The 18,536-nt window shown below is 40.0% G+C and overlaps 1 protein-coding gene across 1 annotated transcript in view; it reads left to right on the top strand.

Moving 5' to 3' along the window:
• MSRB3 (methionine sulfoxide reductase B3) overlaps nucleotides 1-18,536 on the top strand; it is a 170,317-nt gene that overhangs the window by 18,009 nt on the left and 133,772 nt on the right. Inside the window, exon 2 of the mRNA XM_065934698.1 lies at nucleotides 15,676-15,802. Coding sequence (XP_065790770.1) covers nucleotides 15,727-15,802 — 76 coding nt within the window. The 5' untranslated portion in view covers nucleotides 15,676-15,726. The remainder of the gene's footprint in view (nucleotides 1-15,675; nucleotides 15,803-18,536) is intronic.

Here is an 18,536-nt window from a genome sequence, read left to right as displayed (position 1 = left end):
TAAGGCAGGATTTGTTCAGCCTGTAATAGCAAGTTTTTCTTTAGATGAAATGGTGCACTGAGGCACTGCATCTTTTTTACATGCCTAAATGTGTTTTATTTTTGTTTTTGCACATGGTTCTTGATGAGAGGGAATTTCAGGTGAAAAGCAACAGCCTTCAATTCTATCTCTTCTCATCTTTGCCTCACTTTTCTGAAGCAATGTTCTAAAATCTTTCTTCTGTCAATCCCCTAGTTTTTGTCAGTATAGTTATAGCACTATTTCTTGATTCATCAATTTCAGATAATATACAGTTATGAAAAACAGGCATTTATCTGCTCTTTCTTCTCCCTTATGTCTACCGTTGTTTATTGTTTTGTTGATTTTTTAAATTCCCTTATTGTTCACTTGGTGGTGATGGTTTAGTCGCTAAGTCGTGTCTGACTCTTACGATCCCATGGACTGTAGCCCGCCAGGCTCCTCTGTCGTGGAATTCTCCAGGCAAGAATACTGGAGTGGGGTGCCATTTCCTTCTCCAGGGGAACTTCCTGACCCAGAAATCGAACCCAGGTCGCCTGCACTACAGGCAGATTCTTTACCACTGAGCTACAAGGGAAGCCTATAGTTCACTTTTGTAACATTAAATAATATGTTTGCTCATCAACTTTTGATGTAGCCACATGACAACCTGTTGTGACGAAGAGACTCCAGGGAGAGTGACAGACTTAAGTAGAAGTTTATCTTTCTCCCCAGTGATAGCCTAAGGTAGGTAGTAGCCGAGGTTGAGTTGGTGAGTAGGTAGCTTTGCTTCATGGCTTGTTAAGTCCGCCTTTCTCATTAAGTAGCTTCCATCCCAGGGTCCAGGCGCGCTGCTGCAGCTTTTGCCATCTCCCAGGTGAGGAAGAAGTCCATGGGGTCGCAAAGAGTCCGGCACAGCTTAGCCATTGGGCAACAACAAGGGGAAGAGGAAGTCTAAAGCACGTGACTTTGTCTTTAAAGGAGGTGACCTGGAAGATCACACATCATTACATTGGCGAGAGCTTAGTATCATATTCACAATTAGCTACAGAGGAGGCAGAGAAATATAACTCAGTGCTCAGCTAAGATTTCAGAAGTCTTTGATACTCATGGGAAGAAGGGAGGATGGATTCTGAGGGACCAGTTAGCATTTTGCAGGCTAGTTAGTATCTCTGAATTTTCTGCTTCATAAGGGGGGAGTCCTAGTACTCTCATCCTTTATTCTGCCGTCCTTACTGGGCATTTTGTTAGCTATGTACATTTTCTTTTTGTTTTAAAATGTGAAGTCACTCACGTTTACAATCTGATCTGAAACAACAGCCAAATCTTTGTCTATATGTTGTGTCTAAAATATTGCATTGTTATACATATTGTTTACTTCCAGGTCAAAAAAGTGACCCGTTAGAGTATTCCTTTTCCTTAGGCCAGGGTCATGATTCATGAGCCACTGAGAAGGACAGACATTTATTTTTTTAGCGTCATGGCAAATGAATCATTTTTTTTTTTTTTTTTTTTACATTTATAGATTAACATCAGGACACTGTATTTCTAAGGTCTGTGTCTGTGGCTTGTTAGATGAGTAAGAAGCTTCAGCAGGCCTGGTTAGTGGCCAGGGAGCTTTCAGTCACTTCAGAAAATAAAATCTTCGTAAGCAGTCATTCTGTTGTGATCAGGAGCTACTCAGTCAGTTTACAGCTGAGTGAAATTTTTAATTCTTTTTTTCCAATAGCAGTATATTTATTTTAATGGATATTAGTAAAAATACAGCTTACACATCAGACTTGGGATTCCATGTATATTACCACATAAGAAAAAGCTAAATTCAACTTACAGAAAATATTAAGTAAATAATAAGGCAGAGGAGTTATGAGGATATGGCAAAAATTGGGAAGAAAACCTCTAGTTCTTGAAGGGTTGGGACTTATTTGTTAGCTCCAGAAGATTCAAAGTGAAGTAGCTTTCTCCCAGTCTTTATGTCTGAATATGAGAAGAAAGCCATATCTTCTGACTCTCTTTGGGGTATTTAGAAATAGAAGGGGTGACTAATGAGAGGAAGACCTTGGTCTTTTCAGAGTGGTCTCATTGTCTTTGGCATTCGACTTCTCAGCCTTCAGACCCTGTTGTTTTTCTAAACGAGGACAGCTATCAGGGAAATAAGCGTCCCTGCCCTTGAGGAATGTTTAATGTACTGTGAAAGATTAAAATAGACTTCAGTTCAAATTCTATCTTCAGTACTGACCATATGACCTCAAGCGAGTTATTCTCTGAACCTTAGTTTCTGCTGGAACACATAATCCCCAGATCCCAGTGGCCTCAGCCGCTGAAGTTTTATTTCTTGCTTGTATTGCGTGTTCATTGTCTGTCAGATGGGAACTCTGCTCCACGTCTCCTACTCCGGGACTGTGGTTAATGGAGCAGCCATCATCTAATTATAGAACATTGCTGATCACTGTTGGAGAGAAAGAGAGTTCTAGAGAGCCTCATGCCGGCAATTAAGTGATCTGTCTTAGAAGTGGCACACGGTATCATTTCTGTTCACAACTTCCTCCCCAGGACTAGTGACACGGTCTCATGTAACCACGGGGTCCCAGAAAGTACCTGGAAAATGGAGATTCAGAGCGTTGTGGAAATAGCACTAATGACTACCACATATTGGAATGCCTACCTCAGGGGTGACGTGAAGATTAAATGATATTAGCTACAGACATGGACATGAACTTGTGTGTGCCAGTGGCTTCTTTAGTAGCAGTTTTGCCAGGAAACTATTATAAACTCCAGACTTACAAATGAGACTTTCATAGCTCAGAGTAAACCTTGTCAAATGAAACCTAGCTAGTTGGTGAGAAGGTTTAAATTTGAACTCAAGTACTAGAAAAGTAAAACTATTACATAAACACAACAAAATGGAACAGTCAAAAAGACTGAAACATTCTGAAGGTATTTTTTAATAGTAATCAAAAGTGATTTGTTTATGTGGGTTTTGCTTTTCTGTTGGCACTTGTTAAATATGAAGAAAAGCTTTTTAGATGAGACACATGTAATGTAGATGCTGTGGACCATGAAATCAATGCATATTTTAGAAGAAAAAGACTTGTATTCTGTATTGGTGATAGAAGTTTTAAAACGTGAATGTGAGGGACTTCCCTGATGACCCAGTGGTTGAGAATCTGCCTTGCAATGCAGGGGACCTGATTGTGATCCCTGGTTGGGGAACTAAGATCCCACATGCAGCAGGGCAACAAAGCCTTTTTGGTGCAACTACTGACCCGTGTGCCTCGTCTAGAGAGTCAGTGCGCCACAGCGAAAGGTCCCGCACGATGCAACGAAGGTCCCTGGTGCTGTAACTAAGGCCTGATGCAGGCAAATAAAATAAATGAATACTAAGAATGAATAAATGCCTGCATTTGAATAGATGACCACAAAACAGGAATCCTGGGAAAAAAGATAGCATTTAGTAGAGTTAAAAGTAGCATCAGAAGATGGGTTTATAGCTGGGCTTCCCTGGTAGCTCATCTGGTAAAGAATTCACCTGCAGTGCAGGAGACCCTGGTTCAATTCCTGGGTCGGGAAGATCCACCAAAGAAGGGATAGGCTCCCCACTCCAGTATTCTTGGGTTTCCCTGGTGGCTCAGACGGTAAAGAATCCGCCTGCAATGCAGGAGACCTGGGTTCAGTCACTGGGTTGGGAAGATCCCCTGGAGGAGAGTATAGCAACCCACTCCAGTATTCTGGCCTGGAGAATTCCATGGAGTACAAAACAGGAATGCTTGGAAAAGAGATAGCATTTAGTAGAATTAACAGTAACATCAGAAGATGGACTTATATACATAATTCTATTTTAATTATACCATTGGTATACCTTCTTAATGGACACAGAGTAACCCTTGCGTTGTCAATATTAGGTACAATTCTTTATGTCCTTTTCTTACTTTTTGTGTGAACCGAATAGAAAAGAAAGTGTAGCTGCCACAACATGTACATAAAAGGAGTTTTAGCTTAATGTTTTCCCCAAGTGACTTTCTGACCTGTGCTAGGTCTGTTTATCTCTGTTTTGCTATTGACAAAATAAGAGCTTTGGATCAATTCATTGTTTTTCCCACTTTTTTTACAGTGAGATACCCGTGATGGATGATATTTCATGAACAACATCCTCATGTAGTCATATACAGATGATACTTATAGACTGAGGAACAGATGGTCCAAGCTGCACATTCCTGGTGCTAGTTCTAGTTCTAGTTTCTGAAGAAAACACTTCAGAAAACAGGTGAAGGAAAGTGACATTATGAAAGAGATAACTCTAAATACATCCTAGTTGTTTTCTTAAAAACCTTATCCTCAAAACAACAACAACAACATCAACAACACAAATAAACAAAACAAAACACCTTATCCTCAAACTTCAGTATCTAAAGACAATTTTAAACAAATTTGTTGTGAAATATCTTTCAACTAATTATTTTACCTTTATTGAGTGGTCATTTCATGTTCAAAAATCTATGCATTAGGTGTTCATCAAGAATTTTTCTAGTTCTAGACTTATTTAATGATAACAATTCTGTTATTCTCAAGTATTTTTGAAAGTTCGAATTCCTTGATTACTCTACCAGCAGTACACGGATTAGCAGTACCACGTATGTGATATGTGGGCTCAATAAATACTCTTGCTGTTGTTCAGTTGCTCGGTCTCGTCTGGCTCTCTGCGACCCCACGGACTGCACCACGCCAGGCTTGCCTGTCCTCCACTGTCTCCTGGAGTTTGCTCAAGCTCATGTCCATTGAATCAGTGATGCCATCCAACCATCTCACCTTCTGTTGCCTCCTCCTTCTCCTGCCCTCAATCTTTCCCAGCATCAGAGTCTTTTCCAATGAGTTGGCTGTTCATATCAGGAGGCTAAAATATTGACTGGAGCTTATCAACAAATTAATTTTCCTTTTTCTGGACCTAGCACTAATTCACAATTTGTTTTCTTATCCCTTAGAAGGATGTATACTTTTATATTGGAAGGAATGGTGCTGAGGAAATTGGTCTGTAGTGTTCTGATTGTTACTTTCAGAAATCTGTCATAACTGTCCTCCTCAATTTGATTAAAATAACTCACAATTTTATATTTGCATTTACCCACAGACTAGATGAAGTAGGAAATGAACTAATTACCTTAGAAGTAGCAAGAGGTCTAAATACTACTGGTATTATTTTCTAACCACTTGTTTTTTCTAAACAACATGGGTTAGATTATAAATGTAGTTCCCTGTTCCGTGTTCACTTATTCAACAAGTGCTTATGGGGACTTCCCTAGTGGTCCAGTGGCTAAGACTCTATGCTCCCAGTGCAGGGGACCTGGGTTCAATTCCTGGTCAGGGAACTGGATCTCACATGCTGCAACTGAGGCCCACCACAGCCAAATAAATAATAAAAATAAAACATAAAAAAACCCAAGTGCTTATGAAGCATTTTCTGGGCTCACTGTGTGTCAACTCGAGGATTAGACCAGCACGTTTCAAGGTGTGGACTGAGGATCCCTGGAATCTGAGAGCCTTTCAAAGGATTCACAAAGTCAAACTATTTTCATACTAATGCTGACATTATTTTCCTTTTTCACTGTGTTGACATTTGGGTTTATGTTGCAAGAGCAGTTGAAACTGCTGGTGTTTTAGCATGAAGTGAGGCAGTGGAAACAAATATTATTAGTATTCATTCCATTCTTCACTAACATCCACAAAGGAGAAAAGGCCGTTTTCACTTAAGAATGTCTTTGATGAAGTAGTAATATTTATATTACTTTTATTAAATCTAGATCTTGAGTGCATATCTTTTTAATATTGTGTGTGAAAAAGCAAAAAATTCATTTTTATCAAGTGCTTCCACAACACAAAGTTGTCTCCAGGAAAAGTACTGGTGTGATGGTTTGAAACACTGTTTCACTTGACAGGATGACCGAAAGATGAATCAGTGTGTGTGTTAGTTGCTCAGTCATGTCCAACTCTGCGACCCCTTGGACTAGCCCGCCAGGTTCCTCTGTCCATAGGATTCTCTAGGCAATAATACTGGAGTGTGTTGCCATTCCTTTCTTCAGGGGATCTTCCCGACTCAGGGATCAAACCTGCATTTCTTGTGTCTTCTGCATTGGTAGGTGGGTTCTTGACCCTCTGAACTACTGAAGCCTATGGCTATTTAAACCTGGATATTTGGGGGTTTCCCTGGTGGTCCAGTGACTAAGGCTCTGCACTCCCCATGTAGGGGACCCGGCTTCCATGGTTGGGGAACTAGATCCCCCGTGCCAGAACTAATGGTTCTCATGTCACAACTAAAGATTCTGCGTGCCACGACTAAGACTCGGTACAGCCAAATAAATTTAAAAAATAGGTAAATTGGATATTTGGCAAATATTTTCTCAAAAATGAACAAAGTGATTCTCTGTCACTTTAAGGAAAATAACTGACTGTATTTGTTGGCAATGATAAAAGCTGAGCTTTCAAGTTAAAAAATAAAATTCTGGAAAATTCAACATCTAAAGATGTACCTGACAAAATCAGTGGCGACTATTAATGAATTTGATTTTTGATACTAAAAGCAAAATGTGTCAGCATGTGAAAAATGTGCAAAACCCAAATGAACCATTGTTTTCCAAATGAACAGTGCATGATGCTACAAAATCATACACAGTTAAAAGATCCAGTCAAAATGCAAAATAGACCAATGAATTTTAATGTAATAGTATGAAAAGTTCATTGATAATACATAGTTTCAGACTGTCATTGTTGAATTTTGGTGTTAATACCAAAGAAGAATATCTGTAGTTATCTGAAAAAGCCATTAAAATACTCCTCTGTTTTCCAACTACTTATCTGAGTGAGGTGAGATTTTATTCATGTATATACTTCAACCTCGTAGCTCAGTTGGTAAAGAATCTGCCTGCAGTGCAGGAAACCCGGGTTTGATCCCTGGGTTGGGAAGATCCCCTGGAGAAGGAAATGGCAACCCGCTCCAGTATCCTTTCCTGGAAAATCTCATGGCTAGCGGAGCCTGGTGGGCTGCAATCGATGGGGTCGCAAAGAGTCGAGCACGACTGAGCGACTAACACTTACTTATACTTCAACCAAAACAACATATCACAATAAATTAAATGCAGAAGCAGAGATAAGAATCCAACTATTTTCTGTTAAGCCAGACATTAGAGAGATTGATTTGAAAAAAATGTAAAAGTTCTCCCATTAAAAATATATTTGTTTGTTTTGGCTAATCTAGTTACTTTTCACTGAAAATGTCATTTTGGTAGTGTGTATTGTTATTATTTCTATTTTTGTTATTCTAAATGGAATAAACAAATATTTTTAAATGGCTGTTTTAATTCTAATATAGTAAATATTGATGGGTGTAACTACAGAAACACAAGGCATTTGGGGTCCTTGATAATTTTTACATAGTGTAAAGGGATGCTAAGATCAAAAAATTTAAAAATGGCTAATCCTGGAGATATTAAATAAAATGTTCTTTATGTAACTTTTCTTTGGTTCCCAACCCCTCATAACTCTGCCACTCCCTCCCCCTAAAGTGAAAGTAAAAGTGAAGTCGCTCAGTCGTGTCCGACTCTTTGCAACCCCATGGACTGTAGCCCACCAGGCTTCTCCGTCCGTGGGATTTTCCAGGCAGGTGTACTGGAGAGGGTTGCCATTTCCTTCTCCAGGGGATCTTCCCAATTCAGGGATTGAACCCGGGTCTCCGCATTGCAGGCAGATGCTTTACCCTCTGATCCACCAGGGAAGCCCCCTAAGCTGGAAGAGATTGTCCTTCCTCTGAAACTCCACGTACTTTATTTCTGCCTCAGTAAAGGCATTGAGTACATATCTTTTGGTCCCATCTAGGCTAAATATGTTTTTTTGATAGCATATATCTTTGTATATTCATCAGCTGTTAATACATTGTTTTCCATGTGGTAGGAATTGATACAGGTGAGCTGACTAAAATTTGGTATCTTAAAAGTGTTATATCTCTGAATGGTTTGGAAGATAGAGGATTCTGATAGCTGGGGCTCTATTGTTTCTTATAACAAATACAAGAAGATCTCTGCTTAACAAAAGAAATGCCCGATTCTAGATTCTAGCTAATTAGGCATGTTGATTTTGAGAGGTAAATGATTGGTTGATCAATTCATTCAGCAAATATTAGTTGAGTGTAAACTGAGTGCCAAGTATAGAACTTTATCGTAGACATTTAGATTAGTGGTTTCCACATGCTGGCCCAGGATGAAGTTTCTTCTTTTCCTAAGAAATGAGAATAATAGCAACAATGAAGTGTTTTTCCTCAAAACTTAAATATATTATTCAAAAGAACATTCTTTATCTTGAGCTTGCTTTCTGAGTTCTTGGTGTCGATATAATCTTTCTTTTCTGAAATTATGATGAGATTAGGGTTTGGGGCTTTTTGTTCTTACTTGACAAAATTAAAATTTGTCAACTTTCTATTGTCCCTTGAAGTTTTGGGGGGAACATTTTACTAACTCATGGAAAACCACTGCTGTTTTGTCAATTATTGGAAGGGATTTGACCTTTAGGTTTGACTTTTTAAATCCTCTAGCACAATCAGCTCATTTATTTTGGAGTTAATTATCAACTGTGTGAGTTCCCTGTTTTCCTGTTTATATCATCTCTCTTTGGCAGATGATTGTTCAATTGCAAGAAAAAAAGTAGAAGGAAATAAAAACAAACCCAAACCAAAAAACTAACAAACTAACGATTGTCAAATTTTTGGATGTTGGAGTTCTAGGGATAAGAGAAGATGGAGAAGTAAACATTTTTGACCAAAAAACGGCATTTGAATTATCTTAGATCTCAAGTCAGATTGCACTTTCAACTTCCTACCTCTTCACAGATACTTCTAATTGCCGTGAAGGAATCAACTGATCTTAATTCAGATTCTTACTTTTAAGCACCATTAAACAGTTGAGATGGCAGAGATAGCAGGGTGGGAAGTGATGATCCTGAACAACCATTTCCATAGTCATATTTATATAATCATTCTTCCACTCAATACGTGAATGGCTGTTAGGTGCCAGGTACTAGGATACAAAGATGAAAAAGAAACTGTCTCTACACTTAAGAGGTTTATAATCTAGAAGAGGGGGGTGTGAGCAAATCAGTGCCCTAAAAATTGTTAATAAGGGATGTGACAGCATGCTAGTGCTTCACTGGGGACTCAAATAGGAGAAGTTAGAAGGGGTGGGAGTTGAGAGTGGTGAAAGGAGAGGATATGGAATGAAGAAAGATTTGGAAGTGGAAGTAGGAAACAGCAAACCTGTTTGTGGAAAGTTATTTTTGGCCACCTGGTGCAAAGAGCTGACTCATTGGAAAAGATCCTGATGCTGGAAAAGATTGAAGGCAAAAGGAGGAGAGGGCGGCAGAGGATGTGCTGGTAAGATAGCATCACCGACTCAGTAGACATGAGTTTGAGCGAAGTCCAGGAGATAGTGGAGGACAGGGAAGCCTGGCCTGCTGCAGTCCATGGGGTTGCAAAGAGCCGGACACAATTTAGCGACTGAATGACAAATGAGTATAATGGTATGGCAGGAACGTGGGGTGGGGTGGGATGTGGAGTATGGCAAGAGACAAGGCTGAAGGTTAGGCAGCAGCTAGATGTAAAACTTTAGATGCTTTGTTCAGGAATTTGGACATGATCCAAAGGATTTACCAGAATGTGTTCTGTGGGCTGGTACCAGGAAAGAAAGGGGTTTTGTAAGGTCAAAACCGTTTGAACGGCACCAGCTGAGACAGAGGCAAGCAGGTGTATTTATTGTGAAACCTCTCAGGCCCTTCCTATTGGGTAGCATTTCCACTACTAGTTTTGTTTGAAGGGGTAACGCCTGTTTCTCAGAACAGGGTTTGGGAAACCCTGCAACATGTGGGGAGGAATCATTAAAAAGTTTCGAGCAGAAAATTACAGACAAATGTGTAATCTAATTCTCTTCTCAACACATAGTGTCATACTACTCATTTGGTATCGTTCAACCCCTATTATTTTTTTCCATTTATTTTTATTACTTGAAGGCTAGTTACTTTACAATATTGTGGTTTTTGCCATACATTGACATGAATCAGCCATGGATTTACATGTGTTCCCCATCCCGATCCCCGCTCCCGCCTCCCTCCCCATCCCATCCCTCTGGGTCTTCCCGTTCAACTCCTATTTTTAAACACTAAATAATTCCAAAGTGATGTATTAGATATTATGAGAGATTAGAAAGATGTGTGAATTGTGTCTAGCATTTAAAAAGAACATGTGGGTTATCTATAAATGTTAGTCACCTATGAAATTATTTGAGTCAAAAAGTGTACAGTAATATGGCTGATTCACGTGGCTGTATGGCAGAAACCAATAAAACGTTGTGAACCAGTTATCCTCTGATTCAAAATACATAAAAGACAAAAAGCACTGTAGAAGTGAGGGGGTTGAGGATAAACCTGGGGAGCTGTAGATTTTCCGGGTGGCCTTGAGGCAGCAGGTGGATGCCTCTGCTGCCCCGCCCGCGGCGCCCCCCACTCCAAGCACCAGAGCGTTGGGAGAGTCGTCCCCTGTGGACTGAAGCTCCGAGGTGAGAAGAGCAGGACAATGAAGGGGGGAGCCTGGGCCCCGTGCAGACCACGTGTTTCTCCTCGAAATCAGGAGACCTCCCTGACTATACATGCACAGAAAAGGTCCTTGGAGGTCAAGGGGGAACGATGCTACTAATGCCAGGCTACCCACAGGCCTCTTTGGTGGAATCCATCTTGGTTAAGATGGATTGGAGAATCCTGAGATATACCAGGCAAATCAACATGATTGGTCAAAGGAAACACAGAAATGCCCCATAAAAGTAATTCAAACTGCCTCAAGGGGGCAACTCAGCGACTCTTTCTCTCTCTTGTCTGCCCATGGATCTATCCACATGTACTATACTCTTTTTTAACCTCTTAATAAATAATTTACTTCCTTCGCTACTTTCTGTCTTTGTGGAAATTCTTTTCTGCAAAGCCGAAGGGTAGTGGCTAGGATCGGGTGCTTTCACCACCTGACCCAGACCCAATCTCTGGCTGGGAACCCAAGCCCTGCTCCAAGCCATTGTAGGCCAAGGCCAACTGAGATCAGTCTTTGCTCAGTATTGATTTCCAGGGAATGTTATTTATTTATTTAGCTGTGCCGAGTCTTAGTTGTGGCATGAGGAACCTTTGTAGGTGCAACACACAAACTTAGTTGCAGCATGTGGGATCTAGTTCTCCAATCAGGGATCTAACCTGGGCCCCTTATATTGGGAGCGTGGAATTGTAGCCATTGGAACACCAGGCAGCGTAAAGGGTGTTTAATGCTAATTCTTTTCCCAAAGACGGTCATCACTCAAGGTATGTGTTTCTTTTCCCTCTTTTTGGGCTAGGGTTGTTTCTGGCTAGGGTCTTCGTCCAGGCAGCTCAAGGGGCACAATGGGAAAAAGCGGGCTAATTGAAACTTGAATTTTGGCGGGGGGGAGTGTGGAGAGTAAGTGTTGGTTTGTTTGATCCTCAGAAGTACTGTATCATCAACATACTGAAGCTTTAGTAGATGCAAGTGGACTCAGTTCTGGGCTTCTCTAGGTTATATATCCTAAAAGTGTATCAAAAGAGTGTAGAGAAAAAATTTGAAGATGAAAGGGAAAGAGAAGTTACATGTGTTGGGACAGAAAGATTAAATCTAGACGTCTGAGTATGCCTCAGGCTTTTTACTACCTTAACTCTGTACTTTTTTCACTCAAAGTCAAGAAAGTCTTCAAATAATTTTCTTGAATTCAGTTCAATTCAGTTGCTAAGACAGGGAAGCCTGTCTATCACCAACTCCCAGAGCTTGCTCAAACTCATGTCCATCGAGTTGGTGATGCTATCCAACCATCATATCCTCTGTCATCCCCTTCTCCTTTTGCCTTCAATCTTTCCCAGCATCAGGGTCTTTTCCAATGGGTCAGTTCTTTCGCATCACGTGGCCAAAGTATTGGAGTTTCAGCTTCTGCATCAGTCCTTCCAATGAATATTCAGGACTGATTTCCTTTAGGATGGACTGCTTGGATCTCCTTGCAGTCCAAGGGACTCTCTCAACAGTCTTCTCCAACACCACAGTTCAAAAGCATCAATTCTTTCAAGCTCAGCTTTGTTTATAGTCCAACTCTCACATCCATACATGACTACTTGGAAAACCATAGCTTTGACTAGATGGGCCTTTGTTGGAAAAGTAATGTCTCTGCTTTTAGCATGCTGTCTAGGTTTGTCATAGCTTTTCTTCCAAGGAGCAAATGTCCTTTAATTTCATGGCTGCAGTTACCATCTGCAGTGATTTTGGAGCCCAAGAAAATAAAGTCTGTCACTGTTTCCTCTGTTTCCCCATCTATTTGCCATGAAGTGATAGGACTGGAATCCGTGATCTTAGTTTTTTGAATACTGAGTTTTAAGCAGCTTTTTCTCTTTCACTTTCATCAAGAGGCTCTTTAGTTCCTCTTCACTGGAACTAAATCATTTAGTTCCTCTCTTTGAAGTAAATGAATCTTTATTAAGTATTTATTACCAGCCACATTGTCTATTAGGAGAACATAGAGTCAGAGTATGTAGAGTGAATTGGTAACAACCTTAGACTTTTCATTGCCAATTGTAGTGGTCAAGAGCACTGGCCCTGGAATTAGATGGCTTGGGTTCAAATCTGTTAAGTCATTCAGTCCAGTGACTTAAGGGCTCCGCTTCTTACCAGCCAGGAAATCTTAGGTAAATTCCTTAGCCTCCTTATGCCTCAATCTCTATATCTAAAAGTGGGAAAATGATAATATGTACCTTTTAATGTCCTGAGGATTAAAAGAGCTAATAAATGCGAAGTGCTTAGAATACTGCCTGTCATATGGCAAGGGTTTCATCAGCTGCCAAGCTTAGAATATCTTTATCCTACCGTGGAAATCAATCCAAGAGTAGTAAGTTTTCTGGCCTAAATCAGAATCAATGTTTGGAGAATGGCCTGCTAAGGCTCAATAGGATTGGGTATAAATGGACTGTTAGAAATTTCTGATGCATACAATTTTAAAATAAAAACAAATATTTGTATATTTAAATAATAGTAAGAGCTAATGTTTGTGAACATAAACTATGTACCAGGAGTTGTTCCAAGTGGTTCTAACCAATTCACTGATTTAATTGTTCTTTTAGAGTTGAGGAAGCTGAGGCTCTGAGAGGGTGAGCCGCTTTGCCAAGGTGACACCACTCCTTAGGGGCAGGACCAGGATTCAAACCCAGGCAGTCTGGTCTCCTAGGTCCCATCCATCCGTTATGATATCACGTCTTTCGTCCAGTGTATTCTGCAGTTTAGACTGGTTTGTCAACATATTTTATTTCATGTATTGCAAGCATAAACTAAGAGAAACTAAGTGGAAAACGTTAGTTTAACCTGAATTTGTTACATCGTTTCACCATAAAAATATTCCATTTGCTGTTCTATAGATGAGTTGCTCCTGGTGTCACATTCAGAGCCATATTAACTAGGATACTTTTGTCTCCTGGGGCACAACATTCTGAGTTTGATTTCACCAAGGCATCCAGAGGCATGTATCCATTCTCTAGAAATGTTTCTCGCTTTCCATCTCAGCTGCATTTTTTTCAGGGTAGACTGTAGTACCTGGTGCATTTTTGCAAAGCTAGCTGCTTTGTCTGTTATCCTCACAGTCCTAACCTCTGAAATGGCATGCTCTGCAGGACTTGAGGACGGGAGGGCACTGTGACAACCTGTACTTTTTGTTAAAGAGGCTGGATTGCTCTGAAAGTAGTCACTTCGTTACTCTGCTTTGTTGGATACTAACACAGATGGGTTCGCTTTTAAAGAAAACTGGGCAAAACTAATTTGCCACTAGATGGAGCCCTGGCTTTTTGGGTAGAAATAAAGGCACGCGTCAGAACATGAACTCACGCCGTCTTATCAGCGGAGGGGCCCCGTGTTTTGAGGCCCTCAGCTTTTAATTGTAGAATGCATCTTTGTTCTCCGCCTGACCTGCGGAGTGACATCACTCGCCCTCGTCCCGCGCGCCGGTCTGACACTAGCCAGATGGCTGCGGCCGTCGGCAGGCGCGCAGGCCGCCTGGTACCGCAGCTGATGCAGCAGGAGAGGAAGACGTTTATGGTCCACTGCGGAGCACAGTGAGGCCGCGGCTTCGCTGAGTAATTACGCTCACCGTGCACACGGTACTCCTCACAGAGAAGGTCGCAGGGAAAAAATGCGTTTTTGTTTATAGTGTTGCGAGGTACAGACCTTTGATCTTTTATTAGTCAGTAGTCTGCTCCAGAGGGATGCTCTCTTTCCCCTGCTCTGCAATCACTCGTGCAAATGACATGTTTATTTATGTTTAATGGTTCTTTCAGGCTGTGCATCGTGATACTTACCTTCCCTCTTCCTCCTTTTTGTCTCCAGTTAGTAACACAAAAATGTTTTGGTTTTGTAGTGAGTTTAGTTTGGAGAAGTCAGAGTTCAGGCATGTTAATACAAGCAGATTTCTGTCAGATATACTCCAGAGTGATTTGGTCAAATATATTACTGTTTATTATGTGTTTGTTCTTTGAGGAGGTCAGGCTAGACCAGGAACAGACTTTTATTTGGGGGGAGAGAGGGTGGGGGGGGTGAGGGTCAGGAAATGAACGAGACATTAATTTTATATCCATTTTTGGACATTTAGTGGTTAAGGGCACTTGTAATGTTAATTTTAAATAAAATACGGGAAGTTACTATTCATCTAGTATTTCCACCTTCATTTGAAGTTAATCTTTACCAACTGAAAGATTGTCTAAAACTTTGAAGAAAATCCTAACAACTTTTCTTTAAAGTTTAACATTCACACAGTTCCACATGATTCATTTCCAAAAGCTTTAAAAATTATTTTTACCCACTTTAAGGCTAGGTTGTGAACACTGGTTACAGAATTGGTCTAGAAATTATAAATCATAAAATCAAATGAAAATTCGTAGTTGATATGTTGTCTTCAAACATAACGTTGTTTCTAAAGTGAAGCCTCCTAGTTGTCTTTGGTTATTTGGTTCTCTATTTTTTAAAGGTATGAAACTCTAACAAAAGAAATCTCTTAATCCTGCAGTCTTAATCTTTGCAGTCTTCTCCAGATTTGCAAATAATTGCTGGAAGAAGGCAACATGGTGTGAGGAGAGAGGGGGATTTTGTAGTTGGATAGAACAAGGCTTTCTCATTTTTTTCCCCTCACTGGCTGTCTTCTTTGTGTCCTTGGACCTTTGAGCCTTGGCTTCCTGACTTTTACATTGGGTGATAAAACCTACCTCCTAGGTTTATTCTAAGAATTAAATGACACCATATATGTGTATTTGGCCCCAGACAGTTCCTGTCACTTGGTATGAAGTCAGTAAATGTTAATTCCTTTCAACTGTTTTAAACTTTGTCTCTTCTTCCAACCTCTTGCAAAACGTGTTCACAGATTACACTATTATATAGTGTGTATTTTATTCATAAGATATAAATACGCCTGGGTTGAAAGTAAGCTCACCATCGGAAAAATAGGCATTTGCAATTTATTAGCACTGTGTGTGTGTGTTCAGTTCCGGATAAAACCGTAACCATCAACTGTGCAGTGAACGCGTTTAACATTTGTGATGTTTTAATTTGTTTTTGTTTTCTTTTTTTCTCCTACTCAGCTCTTGCCCCTGTTCTTTGCCTCTCGTTTTGTTGGTGAAGATATCACAGTGATGTCTGCATTCAACCTGCTGCATCTGGTGACAAAGAGCCCGCCAGTCGCCCTGCGAGCCTGTGGGCTTCCCTCAGGTGTCTGCTTCTCGTACTAAGGAGGGCGCTGCTCCGGGGCGGGGGTGCCTCTGCTGCAGGAAATGATACACCACGGTGCTCTGCTGAATTTCGTTTTCTTTTACTTGGGCCCTAATTTGAAGACGGAAATTGGTTATAAATCACCACTCTACTTTGAGTAACATTCATTTCCACAGTCCTTACAACCCTTGGAAACATTGTCCAGTTTCCTTGCTTAGTATATAATTGTCACTAATATTTCATGATATCTTCTTATTCTTTAATGCACACTACACATCTGAAAATCATAATGTCCATAAGAGGCTGGCAGTCTTGATAAGAAACTGCCCCAAAGCACACAAAATAGGACATTCATCTAGTTAAAGGATAATGAAAATGCTTTTCATTCCACATGTGGTCATTCCTTTAGGAAAGAAAAAAAATTAAAATGAGCAACTTTAATGTAGTAAAGTTAGTTGTACTTGCAAAGAAAAGATGTTCTATTTAACAATGACCAAGTAAAGAGAATTACTGTAGCATGTGTTAACTGGTTCTTAAATTAGAACCACCACCCAGTCTTTTTTAAAATGTGATTTTAAGCATTTAAACAAGAGAGACATAAAAGTCCAAAATTTTACTATTTGCCTGTGTTTAACATTTTAATTTTGTTATGAAAATCACAATGGCCAGATATTTTCTGTGAACATTATTATCAGTATTACTTTTTTTTCTTTTAGTTTTCTCTATTACTATATTATGTAGAGAATTTCATTCTAACTCATTAAATATTCATTGAATATTAACTATGAGTGCCAGGCATTGTGTGAAGCAGTGAGGGTACAATGATAAATAAGATCAAGCCAATTTCTTTAACAAGCAAAGATGGAGCTGAAACTGTGTAAAGACCATTGAACCATGTGGTGATAAGACTAAAGTATTTATGCCTCAGATGTTAGGGGAATGCAGAGGATGGTCCTAGCTCTTTGCTTAGGCGAAGACATTTTTGGAAGGGAGGGAAGGTCTCTGAAGTTTAAGGAAGGCTTCATGTAGGATATAGTGCTTAAGTTGAATCTCAGACTATGAGCAAGAGTTAGCCAGATGTCCAAGGAGGGCGAAGGACTTTTCTGACATATGAAGTAGTGTAGGAAATACATGAAGACCTGAAAAGCCAGAGTATGTTCAGAGAAATACAAGTTATTTAATGTGACTTGCTTTGGTGGGTGAGGGCAGGTTAGAAGAGATAAGAAAGAAAGGTAGACAAATCATAAAGTGCCTTATATGATGTTTAAAAAATTTTAAATCTTAGGGAAGGGATAAAGGGGGAGTAAAATGACTTGGTTTGCATTTATAAGGCTTATTGATTTAGTATGCTGGAAGGTCAGTGCTGGTTCCAGATATTTCTAAGAGAAGGTTGAGATGGCAGCTTAATTAGAAGTGAGGATAAGGCTTTTGTCTTGAAGCTATACTTGAATAGCAAACACTGTCCATTTCAAAAAATAGCTTTTCCATCTGTTTGAGTTGAGAGGTCAGTAAAGCTTGGTGCTTGGAGTCCATGACCGCTCTTCTGACACCTTTGCTCCCCAACCTGCCGTGATCTTGCACTGCTGCCTCTGAGTTTGTTGGGAGAGCTTGAGGCTGGAGGGACTCATGAAGCGTGCAGAGGCTTAACAATGATTATTACAGTAGGTGTGGAAAGAGGGGGATGGATAAAAGAAAAATTCAAGTTATAGAACTGACAAGTTTTGCTTCTTTTATTGTATGTAAGCTGGAGGGAGAGCATCAACCAGTGTAGTTTCTGTGCCATGTGAAACTTTTCCATGACTGTGAACTACGTATAATAATTCCTGGGTTGGGAAGATCCCCTGGAGGAGGAAATGGCAACCTGCTCCAGTATTCTTGCCTGGGGAATCCCGTGGACAGACCTCTGGTGGGCTACAGTCCGTGGGGGTCACAAAGAGTCAGACTCAACTGAGCAACTGAGCACACATGCACATAATAATTGGAGTATGCAAGTTATTTAACTAATATGTAACCATGTTTTCCACCAGGAGAAAACCCCAGGGGCGAAAGCTCTAGCATGATTCTTGCAACATTAGTTTGTCATGCACCAAGGAGGCTAAGCATTTATGGAAACTTATTAATTAACATGGTATCACTCGAGATATGACAACTGTAGAGTTAAGAGGTTTCATAATGAAATTGTTTAATCAAAATATGTGTCTTTAAATTTGGATATCCACATGATTCAAAGATAAATTCAACAAAGATTGATAGTTTTTAAGAAGTAACCATTATAGCACAATGCTTAAGCACACAAATTCTGGAATTCCACACATCTAAATTCTAGCTTTGCCACTTAACTGGCTGTGTGCCTTGACTTCCTTGTTTGTAAAATGGGAATGATAATAGTACTCACCTATTATCACCTACTCACCTGGAAGGGTTGCCGTGAGAACAGAATAGCTTAGGATGTGAAAAATGCTTACAAACAGTGGCTGACATATAGTAAGCACTGTATATAAATGTTCACTAGGTCACTGTAGACATCTGTGTCGATATAGATATATATTTTTTCGATTTTTCTATTAAAATAGACTTTAAAAAACATTTCAATACATCCCATATTGCACTTAATTCTTTTTACTTTAATCGGAGCCACACATGCACTTTATATTTGAGAAATAACCATCTCAGTTTGTTGTTTTGATCTCTTTATTTTACTCATACATCCCACTGAACCAGAATTCAAGTCCTA

This window comes from Muntiacus reevesi, chromosome 4 (assembly GCF_963930625.1).
Source record: "Muntiacus reevesi chromosome 4, mMunRee1.1, whole genome shotgun sequence".
Classification (NCBI taxonomy): Eukaryota; Metazoa; Chordata; class Mammalia; order Artiodactyla; family Cervidae; genus Muntiacus; species Muntiacus reevesi.
This window is presented reverse-complemented; position numbering and strand designations above follow the sequence as displayed.